We start from the raw sequence: 14926 nt of genomic DNA, 5'->3' as shown, positions 1-14926 counted from the left end.
TTTCTTTTCAGTTCTGGGGAAATAATATACTTGAATTATCCTGACATCAGATGCAGCAAGCACACTAGATGTTCTTGGTATGAAAGTGCCCTCTTGGATGGGATACCATGCACATTTGTGTCCTGGATAAAACCTATGATGTAGGCAGTCTAGGGACTTGGCGCCTTCTTCTTGATTCAAAAAGCCCGCCCTGCAAAGTGATTGGGTAGCTTTTCTCTTTGTTCTCGTTCTTATATTTCTTTTGTAACAATAATGCATGACACTTCTCTATAGGAATTGGGGTACCAGGAACTGAATTTCTCCTCTTACTTTTATTAATGTTTGAATCATAAAATGTAATTGAGCGCAATGCACTGTTGCAGGGTCAAAAACGAGCACTTTCCTCGAGTGTTGGGATCTATTAACTGTACCTTCAAAAAGATACAGTAAAATGAAAAATGAAGCTTAAACATTCAGGCTTAACGTATTCCAGCACTTTTAAAGGAATTAGTGGGTGGCTCTGAAAAGAGCCTTTGATTTCGGAGAATAAGGAGTACTGCAAAAATTGTAAGCTTCTCACTTTCCCTTCGCCTTATGATGGCTCTCGGTCTTCTTGGGCAGCAGCACCGCCTGGATGTTGGGCAGGACACCGCCCTGAGCAATGGTCACACGGCCCAGCAGCTTGTTGAGCTCCTCATCATTGCGGATGGCCAGCTGCAAGTGACGAGGGATGATACGCGTCTTCTTGTTGTCACGGGCCGCGTTGCCAGCCAGCTCCAGGATCTCGGCCGTCAGGTACTCCAGCACAGCAGCCAGGTAGACCGGCGCCCCGGCGCCCACCCGCTCGGAGTAGTTACCTTTGCGTAGCAGCCGATGCACACGACCCACTGGGAACTGAAGACCGGCTCGGGAAGAGCGAGTCTTGGCCTTGGCCCGAGCCTTGCCTCCCTGTTTGCCGCGTCCAGACATTCTGGTTCACAACACAACCAACAAGCAATCGAAGGGAAACCAAAAATGAAATGGTGTGAGGGGAGCTACAAGAAGCTACTTATAGTGGTAGGTAGAATTCCAAATGGCGAATTTGGATTGGTTAAAATTCTCATTTACTATTCACCCAATAAGAAAGGATCTATGATGCAATCAAATTTGCATATGTAACGTCATCAATACATTTTCAAATCACATCTAAAAGTTTTTCAATCCCTTATTTGCATACAAGCCCTATAAAAGAAGAGGCCCCAAACAGACTCCATCATTGTGTTTCTTTTTTCTTTCTTGTTGTGTCTAACTTACAGCCAAATGCCTGAGCCAGCGAAATCCGCTCCTGCCCCGAAGAAGGGCTCCAAGAAGGCAGTGACCAAGGCGCAGAAGAAGGACGGCAAGAAGCGCAAGCGTAGCCGCAAGGAGAGCTACTCGGTGTACGTGTACAAGGTGCTCAAGCAGGTGCACCCCGACACCGGCATCTCGTCCAAGGCCATGGGCATCATGAACTCGTTCGTGAACGACATCTTCGAGCGCATCGCGGGCGAGGCCTCGCGCCTGGCGCACTACAACAAGCGCTCGACCATCACGTCCCGGGAGATCCAGACGGCGGTGCGCCTGCTGCTGCCCGGGGAGCTGGCCAAGCACGCCGTGTCGGAGGGCACCAAGGCAGTTACTAAGTACACCAGCTCCAAGTGAGCAGCTTGTACTTCAACAAACCAAAGGCTCTTTTCAGAGCCACATATCTTCACCTGAAGAGTTGTAAATGTATTTGCACTTCTAGCTTTTCATGCTGTGAAAGGAGATGTTTTAGATTGGAGCACAACTCTGATCGATTTGGACCCAGTTTTCAGATAATCCTTACTAGTTACTTTGGCCAGGAAGGGCCAGGAAATTATGCAACTGAAACAATACATTAACAACCTTTTCACTAAATTTCAAGAACCCATGACAGCCAGGAAATGTTAAGTTAACCCTTTGGGTATCAGAGTAAGTGTAGGTTGACAAAAATCACTTGGAGCTGGTGTACTTGGTGACCTCCTTGGTGCCCTCCGACAAGGCGTGCTTGGCCAGCTCCCCGGGCAGCAGCAAGCGCACCGCCGTCTGGATCTCCCGGGACGTGATGGTCGAGCGCTTGTTGTAGTGCGCCAGGCGCGAGGCCTCGCCCGCGATGCGCTCGAAGATGTCGTTCACGAACGAGTTCATGATGCCCATGGCCTTGGACGAGATGCCGGTGTTGGGGTGCACCTGCTTGAGCACCTTGTACAGATAGACGGAGTATAGCTCTCCTTTCGGCTGCGCTTGCGCTTCTTGCCATTTTCTGCGCCTTGGTCACCGCCTTTTTAGAACCCTTTTTTGGGGCAGGAGCGGACTACGCTTGCTCAAGCATGGCAAAAGATATTAAAAAGAAAAAATGAATCTCATGCGTTGCATGAATATTTGGAGTGTTCTATGCCAACACGTCTGTACAGCTTATGCTTTGATTGGATAATTTTCAGGAGTAGCTTGGTCCTATGCAAATTAAGGGATTGTATATCATCTTTCCAATTGGTCTAAATGATACACATTAATTTAACCAATCACCGAGCAGAGTTTACAATCCGGTTTACATGTATAAGAGATTCTCAGTAGCCCAGAAACTTAAAGAAGGTTTTTCGTTTCTTGGTGGAGCAGCATCTGTACTAGATTTAACATGTCCGGACGCGGCAAACAGGGCGGCAAGGCGCGGGCCAAGGCCAAGACTCGCTCTTCCCGAGCAGGTCTTCAGTTCCCCGTGGGTCGTGTGCATCGGCTTCTACGCAAAGGCAATTACTCCGAGCGGGTCGGGGCCGGCGCGCCCGTCTACCTGGCCGCTGTGCTGGAGTATCTGACCGCCGAGATCCTGGAGCTGGCTGGCAACGCGGCCCGTGACAACAAGAAGACGCGTATCATCCCTCGCCACCTGCAGCTGGCCATCCGCAACGATGAGGAGCTCAACAAGCTGCTGGGCCGTGTGACCATCGCTCAGGGCGGTGTCCTGCCCAACATCCAGGCGGTGCTGCTGCCCAAGAAGACCGAGAGCCACCATAAGGCTAAGGGCAAGTAAATGGAAAGCTAGAATTTTTGATATCCAGTCATGCATAACAAAAGGCTCTTTTAAGAGCCACTTACATAATCATTCAAAGGGCTTCCACACATTATCGTGAATGTGTCTGCCGAAGTACTCACTTTGAGGTTGGGAAGTGTTAAGTATCTGGGAAGTGTAAATTTCATAAAAGCCTGCTACATGTTTGCGTGATCGGCAATTCGATCTTCGTGGAAAATCAAGTGCCAACCTTACTGGTTAGATTTTTATTTGGAAGTTTATTTTGCGACAGCAATAAAACCACAGGTTAAATTCTGCTTTGTTGTCTTTCCTTCTTTGAATTAAAATGTTGCCTAAGGCTGTTCAAATTGGTAATTACAGGATTATTTTCCAGTATTTCCAGTGGGTGCTATTAAAGTAGTAAAGATATGGTAGTGTTAATGGTGAGTTTTGAGAATTTCATACTAAAAGATTATGATGCACTTAGAAACCTGGAAGTTTAACATTAGGATTTTTATGTAAATATAATTTTTGCAGGAGAATGAGAATTGCCTGATCATATTTTAGTGTGCCTTTTCAAAAGTTGATGAGATGGATTTCCGGCGCCAAATTTAAAATTTAAGAATTCTGTTCAAGCAACATGTCATCTTAATACAGAGAGCAGAGAAAGCATCTGAAAGGCACTCGGGAAAGTACAGGCGAGCAAGAGTTGAAAACAATTAGAGTCAGGAAGATGTTAATATTTGGTTAAACGCTTTGGGTGTTCATGTGATCAGGAAGTGGATGTCGCCACCAATACCTTTGCTGCTAGCTGTAAGGTAGCGACTGCGTGGCCCAATCAGAAGGTGCCTCTCTTTATATATACACAGGTAGCAAGTCATAAGCATTCAGTTTTCCATTAAGTACAGTTTCTTTGCGGTCGTAATGGCCCGTACAAAGCAAACTGCCCGTAAGTCCACCGGCGGCAAGGCCCCGCGGAAGCAGCTGGCCACCAAGGCCGCCCGCAAGAGCGCCCCGGCCACCGGCGGCGTCAAGAAGCCTCACCGCTACCGGCCGGGCACCGTGGCGCTGCGCGAGATCCGCCGCTACCAGAAGTCCACCGAGCTGCTGATCCGCAAGCTCCCGTTCCAGCGCCTGGTGCGCGAGATCGCGCAGGACTTCAAGACCGACCTGCGCTTCCAGAGCTCGGCCGTCATGGCGCTGCAGGAGGCCAGCGAGGCCTACCTGGTGGGGCTGTTCGAGGACACCAACCTGTGCGCCATCCACGCCAAGCGCGTCACCATCATGCCCAAGGACATCCAGCTGGCGCGCCGCATCCGCGGGGAGCGGGCGTAAACTCTTTCGAAACAGTATTAAGCTGAACCCAAAGGCTCTTTTCAGAGCCACCCACCTTTTCCGTTGAAGAGCTGTTCATCGCTGTTGAAATTCATCTGGAGTCGTCCCCGTGTCTATTTCTAACCCATGGTAATTAAATTAGTTAAATGAATCTGTCCCTTATTGTGATTTTCTAATTTTTTCTTAAGTTACCCTCACGTGTTCTTTATTCGACTGTTAGGATATTACTTTTAAATTGTGTCTGTGAACACAACCCAGACTTCAAGAGGATTGGCTGCCACACGGTAGTGCGTAGAATGTCTTTAAGCTGATTGGTTCCCATCTCACTCGCAGCTTCTCATCTTAAAGAGTTTTAGCTATTTCCAGAAATGTGCTTGTTGAAATTCAGGGAGGGAAACTGACTATTCCCCTTATCTCCAATTTTATATTACCATTCACTGAGATCAGTTTGGCTTTTATAATTTATATGTTTACACTTTTGCATTCCATTCTCAGTGCTAGGAGTTCAATGCAGGATCTTGGGCATTCTATGACAGCCTAATATTGATCCAGGACCCCAGTCGTATATTCTATTTGTCAATTTTTGAAAATCATAGGCCTATGCGTTTGTCAAAACACCTCTTCATATTATCAGGTTGAAGAGAACATCTTTGCTTAAAATATAAGATTTGTCTTTGTAGTTTCAGTTTGGTGATATATTTTTGGCATTTCATAAATTCAACTGCTTTTTATTCAGATTTATCCAGGAAATCTTACAATTTAGAGGCAGTAACAGGACGTTTTGGGGTTTCTCCACAAGATCAACAGTAGCAGATATTTGGACAACAGTTTATTAGAACAGTCTCTCTCTCTCTCTCTCTCTCTCTCTCTCTCTCTCTCTCTCTCTCTCAACAAGCATCATAGTGGTTTTTTGGGGAAGATTAATTTTGGGAGTTCAAATGTTCAATTCTTTAAGGAAATGGAATTGTCAGTAATCTTCCTGAAATAATAATTGAAACCATAGTTTATTTCAGTGGCAATTCAGTGGAAATTATAAAGAGGAACTCTTTCATGAATTAAAAAATAATTCTTTGAACTGGCTGTACTTGGGGAAATCAGTAAAATGTTTACCTCGGCCCTCTGCAGATTAGGTCTGTTGTGTTTTAGATGTGGAAGAGGGACTTTGAAAAGGTATTCAGGAATAGGATGAAGGAATGTGTCAGCATTCACACACACACACACACACACACACACACACACACACACACAGGTTTAAAAACAAATTCTTTATATTCAAGTACTACATTTACAACTTATGCAAATGTTGAGGGAAGGTGGTACCACTTAGCTTCTTCATATTGAATATAGGACTGTAGGCAGAATGTGTTTTAATTTTATTTCATTCATTTCTTATAAGATATGCCCCCCTCACACACATTATGTTTATTTTGATGCATGTACACTCTGTATTTCATTATGACTATGAAGTAGAAAAATGCTGGGTATAGCTGGCCATGGTGATGCTAGAATGAAATTCCAGGGGCTGGGGACGCTGAGGCAGGAGGTTTGCAATTTCAAGCCAACCTCCACAACAGTGGGGTGTTAAGCAACTCAGTGGGACCCTATCTCTAAATAAAATCCTGGGATTTTATTTAGAGTGCCCCTGAGTTCATCTGGAAAAGAAAAAAGAGAAAATACACACACACACACACACACACACACACACACACACACAGGCACACTGGGTACAAAGTCCAAAGAAGCTGAGGGTTTCATCTTGTCCTTTTCTTGATCCATCTAAAGCAACAAGTGTCTGAATACATCATGTAGCACACCCAACTTGGACTAGGAAAAAAAAAATGTAAAAAAAAAAAATTCAAAATAATCTAAATGTTTGACATGAGAAAGCAGCTTAGTATAAGTCACTTTTACTTTGAACATTTATTCACATACTATGGAGCTTATGTTTTTCCAAAGTGAAGGGATTTAACTCATGACAATTGATTTTCTGCTGCATCATATAGGAATAGTTTTTTCTTCAGTCAGCAGGAATTTTCATATGGAGTGCCTTTCTTACCTTCCTTAAATTCATCTGTAAGTTTTATGTCGACACTTCAGAAGGCTAGTCCTGCAGTCCTGTCCTGTTTCCTTATCATGGTTGACTTCTGGGTACATGGCAGTCCCCGAAAATTACCAGCTCTATCTAAGCAACATTATAATTCACATCCCTAAAAGACCTACTAATAATGCCTTTTTTTTTTTAACTAGTTCACACTTCAGTTTCTCAATTCTTCCCCTTCTTTTGTTACCACATGAAGCCTATCAGCACATTTGAAGGATTCTTCATAAATTCATCTTTTATCTTCCTCGTCATGGTTGTGGTTCCAGCTCTCTTATTTTGCAGCTGCATTGGCTATTTTCAAAGTATCTTTGTTGGTTATGAACTGCCATCTTTATGGACTTTAATTCATTTTGTTCATTGCAATGAAAACAAAACACTTCAAATTTTTATGCCCCATATTCCTGTAGTTTTAGGATTTAAGAATTTCTCTTTTGTGAGGCATTCAAAGTCTTTTATCGTCATTGAATCACCATTCTGCACTGTAATTTAGAACTGTCATGGAATGTATAAAAACACTGATGTGTATTTGAGAGTCGATTTTACATGAGTTACATGATATTGGTCATAACCACTAATGTTTCACTGTATCTTTTTTTTTTCTTTTCAGTTTTTTCCCCTTTTTCTCTCCCCAGCTTAAATTGTATTTTAAACTAATCTAAGAATGTACTTTGACATCTTTATATATGTCATTTCCCATCCCTTGGGATTTAATCTTTCCAGTTTAAATTCCTGTACTGGTCATTTAAATGGCCATTATAATCTATTTCATTATGTGTGTATACTTGTTCATTTTAATTTCCTCCTAGGAGATTGTAAACATCCAAAGTATGGATTTGGTTTTATCCATCTGTCATACAATTATTGATATGAAAGGGTTTTCCATATACAGAGTCTGGAGCCACGAGTGTCGTGAACCTCCTTCTGTTGCTTCTTCTGCCATCATGATTATTTCCCAAATGCTTGTTCCTGCACCAGTAAGTCTGGGCAGTACTGCTAACATAGGAAAACTTGATTCTTGTTATTCCTTTTGCATTGAATGAAAGCCTCACCCGTTGGGGCCTTAAACATCATTGAAGATAAATTGCAATTATGAAAGAAGTAGTTATGCCAGTTTCCATCTAACATTAAACTCTGAAATAGCCCATACTGTCTGTTTTCCTAAGGGTTTTAATCCAATATTAATCCAGATATATAATTCATGTTCAATAACCATATAACTATTTAACATAAAATAAAGAAATGTGACCCTATGAGGCTCTTTATTCCCTTCACATTTTGAAGAAATAAAATAATTCTGGTAATGAATGGATACCTCTGTACCAAATAGAAGAGAGAAAACACACCATTTATTATTGAGTAAACATTAACAGATTTACATAGATGTAAGGAAGGACAAAAGAACTATACACTTGGGACAAAATCACACATACCTTGTATATCACAGTAGAATAACAACTTCTCATATCCTCAATAGTTGAGGGTGCAGCTTTAGATAATCTCCTGTAGATGTTGAGAAAATTCTGAACAAGTGTTAGAGGTGCATGTAATCACATCCAGAGGTTATTTGGCCTATGACTTGGGAGATATGTCTGTATTGTAAATTGCAAACTGTCAGGGTCTCTGGCTCAGTAATCCCTTTAGGTCATGCAGAACATAGATTGAACATGGCGAATAAAAAGAAAGTTAGCAAGAATTATTTATTGCCTGGATTTACATAGCAAGGTGGCTATCCCATATTTAGAGTAACAAGGAATTCAAAGGCTGAAAACTTATACATTTTGAGTAAGAGATTGATTAACTATTCTTAAGCTATATCGAAATCTCTCATGGAGTTTATGCCAATTTCCACAAGATCAAAAATGTGCCTAGTGTAGGTTGGTCCTCAGCTGTAGAGCACTTGGGTAGCATGTGTGAGGCCCTGGGTCAATTCTCAGCACCACATATAAATAAATGCAAAAATAAAAGTCCATCAACATAAAAAAAAAAAAAAGAAAAAAAAATCTGCCTTTAAAAACCAGCTTTAATTCCTACAACATTTCTTCTTCATTTCAATTGTAAAGAAATACTTAAGCTATTTTTACACGAAAACTTTCGAAGATTGGAGGAAAGGAAAATGATATTTTTTCTTTTATTAATGAAGTTGTCATTGCCATATATTTCCATCGGATTATCCTAATTTACAGTTGGTATTCAATCACTCATAGAATTCAGTGCTCTTTTCTGAACATTTATGAAGCCCAGGTGCTATCATTTCACTCTCTGAGGAGCCTCTAGAGGAGGAATTCTTAACTCATTGTTGTATCATGGATTTATATTCATGTCGGATGAACCTTTTGGGTCCCTTCCTGGAATGTTTTATAAAGTTTCAGAGGATTATACATGGAATTACAAAGGAAGTGATCACCAAGGTAGTGCAACATTAACATATTTAAACCTCATCAACCCAGATGTTCAAGCATTACTAGTGCGGGTGTGACGGGTTCAGATGCTATTTTAGGATATCTAGGATATTGACAGCTGGAACGTGATTAGTAGCACATATCCTGTCAATTCTATTGTTCTCAAATGAAGAAAATGCTAAAGTGTAATTGGAGGATAGTAAAAATAAAGATGAAAATTGTTTTCTCTATTTCCACTCCTGATCCTGTAATTCAGTAGCCATTACATAGTTTTATTTTTCCAGTAGGCCTGCATGCTAAAGAGCCCTGCTTAGGTTTCCAGACTCCATAAGTCAATAAAAATCATTTAAGAAGGTTACATAATAAAGAAGTGAATTGATTCAAATTGTCTTTAAAGCATCTTATAAGGAATAACAACATGTTTCATTTTGTTGGGCAAGTGTCAAGGTTTGTTTGTAGAAAATATGTGAGTGTATACACACACACTCACATTGCACTTCTATGTTCTAGGTTGCCTCAGGGTCTCTGGGTCGGTTCCTGTGAGCCAGAGACAAATATGCAGAAGGGCGGGTACCGACTGGAGTTCCCGCCCCTGCTCTTGTGGTTTTCAAACAGGTCCGCTAGGTTATTATAAAAGCCTTCTGGCGCCTAGGGGAGGTTATTGTGCTGAGTCCAACTCGCCTTTCAGCCATGTCTGGTCGCGGCAAGGGAGGCAAAGGCCTGGGCAAGGGCGGCGCCAAGCGCCACCGCAAGGTGCTGCGCGACAACATCCAGGGCATCACCAAGCCCGCCATCCGCCGCCTGGCCCGCCGTGGCGGCGTCAAGCGCATCTCCGGGCTCATCTACGAGGAGACCCGCGGCGTGCTCAAGGTGTTCCTGGAGAACGTGATCCGCGACGCCGTCACCTACACGGAGCACGCCAAGCGCAAGACGGTCACGGCCATGGACGTGGTCTACGCGCTCAAGCGCCAGGGCCGCACCCTCTACGGCTTTGGCGGCTGAGCCGTGGTATTGTCCCTGCAGTCGCTTTCGTTCTTCTACAAAGGCCCTTTTCAGGGCCACCCATCCTTTCACTGGAAAGGGTTGCTTTACTATTTTTTTCTTGCGTATTACGGCATTTTGTTTATGCCAGCGGAAGGATTTTTGTTCATGGTCATAGTGTTTTCTACAACTAGGTGTTTTTGGGTACAGATTGTTGGGAATAGGCCGCAATGAAGTGTTTTCAGATAAGGGAGTAATTCCCACTGTGAGTACCCTGTTCGTGAGCGCTGTTTCACATAATGTATTTGATGCATCTTAACCATCTTGCTTTTGGTTCCACACCATGTTTGAGGCACAAAGCGATATTTCTACTGTAAGCTTTCTGCAATGTGCCCTTGGCTGTTTTTTTTCCAGTGGGTTTTATTCCGTAAGAAGTCTTGTACTACTATGTCGGTGACAAGAGCTTTTCTTAGGAGCTTGTGTCACATTGTAGGAAGTGTATTGAGGCCCTGTTTTCTGCTACAGATGAGATTTTATAATCTGGGTACTGTTGCCTCTTCGAACAGTAGCTCTTTTGTTCTGCTGGGGATTGAACCTGAGGATTTGTGACAAGCACTCTACCATCTCAGCTATATCCCCAGCCCCCAACAGTATTTCTCAATATATGAATCAAAAACTGCTGAAAAGAATGTGTTTAATAAAGAGTATATGTAGGGACATACACATTTCATGAGCTTTTATCCTTTTAGGGTCCCAAGGGCGTCCCAGAGCACCATGGATTTCCTGACCACAACCTGCCTTCTAGGACGTTAGGGCCTGAGATCTGGGGACTCAAATTTTAAGGATAGACAAATAAGAGGAGACATAATATTGGAGAACACCTTGAATAAGAGTGTTTATTTTGTCATCATTTCTTCTCTGAGTATGGAAGCTCTACATATTCTTGAGTAGTAAGATCAACTCTTTAATAGTGTTATATTTCAGAATGCACGATTATCCATTCTGAAAGAATTAAATTCTCAGAGACCTGAGAGACTAAAGTGAATCTCACAGTATTATTTTTAGTCTTATTATGAAAGACTTTAAAATGCATTTTATCATGAGGCGAGGCCCTTTGATTTTTCTTGTATCGATTTATTATTTTAATAAATGTATTTAATAAGGCATAAATATTTAGTAGTCTGTGATTAAGCATAATCATACGTTTACAGGAAACAGTCTCAATACCCTTTGAGGTTTGGGAAACAGTCCTGAAAAGTGCTCTTAATGTGTCTTTGTTCAGGTTTCTTGACCTCTCTGAGCCTTTTACCTATGTATGAATAAGAATACTATCTGTCTTATAGGCTTGATACTGAATAAAATAAAATTATTTGTCGAGCCTTTTGAACAGTGCATGGGTCATGAAAAACATGATGTTTGGTTATCATTGTTATTCTATAACTGTTTTCATTTCTCATGACATTTGAGAGGCATGCAGAAAAAGAAATTGGCATTTGAACCATAAAGATATGTACTGGTGTTTTTTATCTTTGTGGTCTGTAATAATTTGCTAGCCACTGTTGTTCCTGAGTCCATAATTTAGGAGACCTTTTAGGTTGAGTCAAGCCCCTTTCTCTTTTGCCCTGTCATCTGCCTTGAGATGATATAGCAGCAGATGGCCCTCCACCAGATTTTAATTCCTAGCCTGTAGACCTGAGAGAAATAGCTTTGTGTTCATTATCAATTACTTAGTCTCAGTTACTGTTTCACAGAGTAAGACAAATAAAGGGCTCAGTAAATTCACTCACTTGTTTCTTCATCCATATAAGCCAGTTCATCAATTATTTCAGTTTTCTTCTGAATCTAATAATTTCACCATGATTATTTGAAATAACCTCTCATTTTTTTCTCGTTTCTTGCTACTTTAAATTTTATAAAATCCATTTTTCCACATAGCAACTTAAAAAGTGTTTAAAATTCCAATTGTGGTATCACAAAATAAATAAGCCTTCTTTTTGCATATTTGTTTCCCACATGAGCAGGTGTTTGTTTCACTCACTTTCTCATAATTTTGATTAGAGATGGCCAGCACATAAGCCTTTTTTTATTTCTTAGGCACAAATTCCTTTCTACTTTTAGACTTTTTGTACCAACAGTTACGTTATTCCAGAATTTTTACTTCCTAGAGTTTTGGTTCCTTTCTCTAAAGCGTTTCCTAATCACAATCATGGCCCTTGGTTTTATTTTATTTCTTCATAGAACTTTATTTGAATTGCTTTGCTCAGCTGTCAACTTGTTTACCATCTCTTTTCTCTGAGGACTAAGCTAGTCATCCCAGGAGAGCTGTCTTCTGTATGTCTTCCTTGATGCTGAATCTCAACACTTAGTACAGAGAAATTTCAACAAAAACTGGGAAAAATAATTAATGGGAACTCTTGGATTGCTCTCCGATTTGTTTCCTGTATCCACTGCTTTATTACTGCTGCTCTTTCTTTGGTTTGAACAGTTATCTTCTTTCACCAATATTATTTCTCTCCAATTCATCTAGGATCCTGCTACTGGAAGCGAGCTGATCATGTGTTCTCTGCTCAGGAGCTTTCAATAACATTTTATTTTCTGAAAAATCAATCTAAGCTTCATTGTTTGATATGTAGACTTCTGCACTATTTATTTATTTTCCATACTGGGGATTGAACCCAGGGTGCTCTACCATGGACCTACATCCCAGTCCTTTTTATTTTGTATTTTGGAACGCAGTCTAGCTAAGTTGCTTACAGCCTTGCTAACTTTCTGAGATTGGCCTTGGAGACCATAATCTCCAAGAATATGATAATTTAGCTGAGATGGGAATTTTTGATCAATCAACTAATGTCTTTGTTGGGGAGGTTTGTCCAGGGAACAATTGGACAAAGAAAATTGCAAAGCTTGAAGAAATCATTGGGAATTTCAAAATCTGGAAAAAAGATAAAGAAATGAGAAAAATGAGAAACAAAAAGCAGAAAATTAATATTCTGTGGTTGGGTTACATATTTAGATGAGAACATACTTTGCAGAGCTGGAGGCCACAGCAGTGTTCTGATTTTGTGCTGAGAGCACAAAGGCTTAGGGTCTGGGTGATACATGGTCAGGTGTGTTTTTAAAATGAGGTCTGAGTCTGTAATGAAAATTGGATTCATCATTGGCCAGGAATTTCAGTATCAGTATCATCTGAAACTACACCTTTAGTGAGTACAATGGAAATGCAGTTGCAATTTAGTAACTTTAACATACTTATTTCTCTCTTTACATTTATTTTTTCTTGAAAGAACAAAAACTAGGCTAGCAAACTGGCTGGGATGGCTGGCTAGGAGTGTTTCTCAAGGACCCTCTGTAGGTAGTGATAGTATTGTAGAGTGGATGTAGCATTTCCACTTATGAATAAAAAGCTCCCAGCTAAACTTTTCTAGCCTACTTCCCCCATGACAGCTTCTACCCTACAGTGACTTGAGAAGTGAGGAAGGGAAGCTCAGCTGTTTATTACCTGGAATTTAGTCTGCTGGACTTTAAATGATTGCAGGTTTGCCGACTTGCAGACCTCAAGATCCAGCAAATGCATGTTAAGGTACACTTTATGGTGGGATGTAGCTAGAGCACATGCATTCAGCTCTCAGGTTGCAATTTAGGTTCAATCCCCAGTAATCCCCATCAAAAAAGAGAAAGAACAAGAATATTTCCACAATTATTTTTTTTCACACTATGACCTTTCACACTATATCCTTTGCCACTCTAATGAGGAAACTGAGGTATCTGAATACTGAGATTTTTATTTCTACATGCCTGGTTTGTTAATCACAGCAGGGAAGGCAAAGGTACTGATTGCTGTCCCCCAGATTCAAGTTAGCACGTGAACCAAAAAGCATAAAACGGACATCACAGGCAGAACAGTGCAGCAAAGGACAGGAAGGAAGACGAGAGGAAGGGGCCGACATGGGGGAACTTGCACTTGTGCCATAGATGCTCCAATTGTCTCATATTAAATGACCAAGTTTCGTGAAGAGCCGAAGGGCACCCATATACTGCCTAAGTGAATTTAATGGCTCACCTCATTTTCAGGAAGAGCTTGTGTAACAGTCACGCATACAATAACACCCTGAAATCGCAGCTGGTAGACATGCCACCCAAGAGGCTGCAGTTTATTAAGAACCAACTTTGAAAGTTGCCAGGAACAAACTTTACATTAGTGCACAACTCATTCGAGAACTGTTGAGTGGCTCTGAAAAGAGCCTTTGGGTTAAATAAACGCATAGGCACGACCGATTATTTGGAGCTGGTGTACTTGGTGACCGCCTTGGTGCCCTCGGACACGGCGTGCTTGGCCAGCTCCCCGGGCAGCAGCAGGCGCACGGCCGTCTGGATCTCCCGGGACGTGATGGTCGAGCGCTTGTTGTAGTGCGCCAGGCGCGAGGCCTCGCCCGCGATGCGCTCGAAGATGTCGTTCACAAACGAGTTCATGATGCCCATGGCCTTGGAGGAGATGCCGGTGTCGGGGTGCACCTGCTTGAGCACCTTGTACACGTAGACCGAGTAGCTCTCCTTGCGGCTGCGCTTGCGCTTCTTGCCGTCCTTCTTCTGCGCCTTGGTCACCGCTTTTTTAGAACCCTTTTTGGGGGCAGGAGCGGATTTCGCGGGCTCAGGCATCTTTAGCTGCTCTGAGAAGAACGAAGCTTCTGAATTCTGACTCTGCTTATTTGTAGACAATCTTATGCAAATGAGGTATTACTTTTCTAAACTCTGATTGGTCCATTTGTGTTGGCCCGTGAGCAAGGAAGTATTCTAGACCTACTGTCCCATTGGTCAAATCCTGAGAGCAGCTTTTCAGCAAATGTGGCAGCTACTTTAATCTAATTTACATTTTAAACAATAGAGCCTTTTTATTGGGAACAATTGAGATTAGTTTGCTTTTCGGTTTTAAAAACTATGAGATGCCACAGCTGTGAAGCTCATGGTACAGTTTGGAAACTTAGAGGTCGATTTAAGAACTTCTGGATAAGCTGTATTTTTAGATTTCTACTTGTATTTCATTTTAGATTTTCCTTATTCACTTTTTATTCATTTTAGATTTGTATT

The 14926-nt window shown here is 41.8% G+C and overlaps 6 protein-coding genes and 1 pseudogene across 6 annotated transcripts; 4 read left to right on the top strand and 3 right to left on the bottom strand.

Moving 5' to 3' along the window:
- Positions 1-292: 292 nt before the first annotated feature.
- On the bottom strand, positions 293-1007 carry LOC101977597 (histone H2A type 1-B). Its single transcript, XM_013363661.4, has one exon. It carries the CDS (start codon positions 946-948, stop codon positions 556-558), a length of 393 nt encoding a protein of 130 aa, XP_013219115.1. The 5' UTR covers positions 949-1007; the 3' UTR covers positions 293-555.
- Positions 1008-1235: 228 nt separating this feature from the next.
- Positions 1236-1703, top strand: LOC101972712 (histone H2B type 1-C/E/F/G/I). Its single transcript, XM_013363666.4, has one exon. It carries the CDS (start codon positions 1279-1281, stop codon positions 1657-1659), a length of 381 nt encoding a protein of 126 aa, XP_013219120.1. The 5' UTR covers positions 1236-1278; the 3' UTR covers positions 1660-1703.
- A 253-nt stretch (positions 1704-1956) lies between these two features.
- Positions 1957-2365, bottom strand: LOC101977868 (histone H2B type 1-C/E/F/G/I-like; annotated as a pseudogene).
- LOC101978141 (histone H2A type 1-B) lies at positions 2303-3342 on the top strand. The gene has a single exon (XM_005337057.5). The coding sequence runs from the start codon at positions 2654-2656 to the stop codon at positions 3044-3046; it is 393 nt and encodes a 130-aa protein (XP_005337114.1). The 5' UTR covers positions 2303-2653; the 3' UTR covers positions 3047-3342.
- A 140-nt stretch (positions 3343-3482) lies between these two features.
- On the top strand, positions 3483-4511 carry LOC144366394 (histone H3). Its single transcript, XM_078020649.1, has one exon. The coding sequence runs from the start codon at positions 3950-3952 to the stop codon at positions 4358-4360; it is 411 nt and encodes a 136-aa protein (XP_077876775.1). The 5' UTR covers positions 3483-3949; the 3' UTR covers positions 4361-4511.
- A 5002-nt stretch (positions 4512-9513) lies between these two features.
- On the top strand, positions 9514-9926 carry LOC101972420 (histone H4). The gene has a single exon (XM_005337095.5). The coding sequence runs from the start codon at positions 9551-9553 to the stop codon at positions 9860-9862; it is 312 nt and encodes a 103-aa protein (XP_005337152.1). The 5' UTR covers positions 9514-9550; the 3' UTR covers positions 9863-9926.
- A 4036-nt stretch (positions 9927-13962) lies between these two features.
- Positions 13963-14525, bottom strand: LOC101976202 (histone H2B type 1-C/E/F/G/I). The gene has a single exon (XM_005337052.5). It carries the CDS (start codon positions 14495-14497, stop codon positions 14117-14119), a length of 381 nt encoding a protein of 126 aa, XP_005337109.1. The 5' UTR covers positions 14498-14525; the 3' UTR covers positions 13963-14116.
- Between the last annotated feature and the right edge of the window lie 401 nt (positions 14526-14926).

This window comes from Ictidomys tridecemlineatus, chromosome 8 (genome assembly GCF_052094955.1).
Source record: "Ictidomys tridecemlineatus isolate mIctTri1 chromosome 8, mIctTri1.hap1, whole genome shotgun sequence".
Lineage (NCBI taxonomy): Eukaryota > Metazoa > Chordata > Mammalia > Rodentia > Sciuridae > Ictidomys > Ictidomys tridecemlineatus.
This window is presented reverse-complemented; position numbering and strand designations above follow the sequence as displayed.

Bases quoted from the DNA above. Each gene is read 5' to 3' on its own strand.
- LOC101978141 (XM_005337057.5), top strand. From the start codon at position 2,654: ATGTCCGGACGCGGCAAACAGGGCGGCAAGGCGCGGGCCAAGGCCAAG.
- LOC101972712 (XM_013363666.4), top strand. From the start codon at position 1,279: ATGCCTGAGCCAGCGAAATCCGCTCCTGCCCCGAAGAAGGGCTCCAAG.
- LOC101972420 (XM_005337095.5), top strand. From the start codon at position 9,551: ATGTCTGGTCGCGGCAAGGGAGGCAAAGGCCTGGGCAAGGGCGGCGCC.
- LOC101977597 (XM_013363661.4), bottom strand. From the start codon at position 948: ATGTCTGGACGCGGCAAACAGGGAGGCAAGGCTCGGGCCAAGGCCAAG.
- LOC144366394 (XM_078020649.1), top strand. From the start codon at position 3,950: ATGGCCCGTACAAAGCAAACTGCCCGTAAGTCCACCGGCGGCAAGGCC.
- LOC101976202 (XM_005337052.5), bottom strand. From the start codon at position 14,497: ATGCCTGAGCCCGCGAAATCCGCTCCTGCCCCCAAAAAGGGTTCTAAA.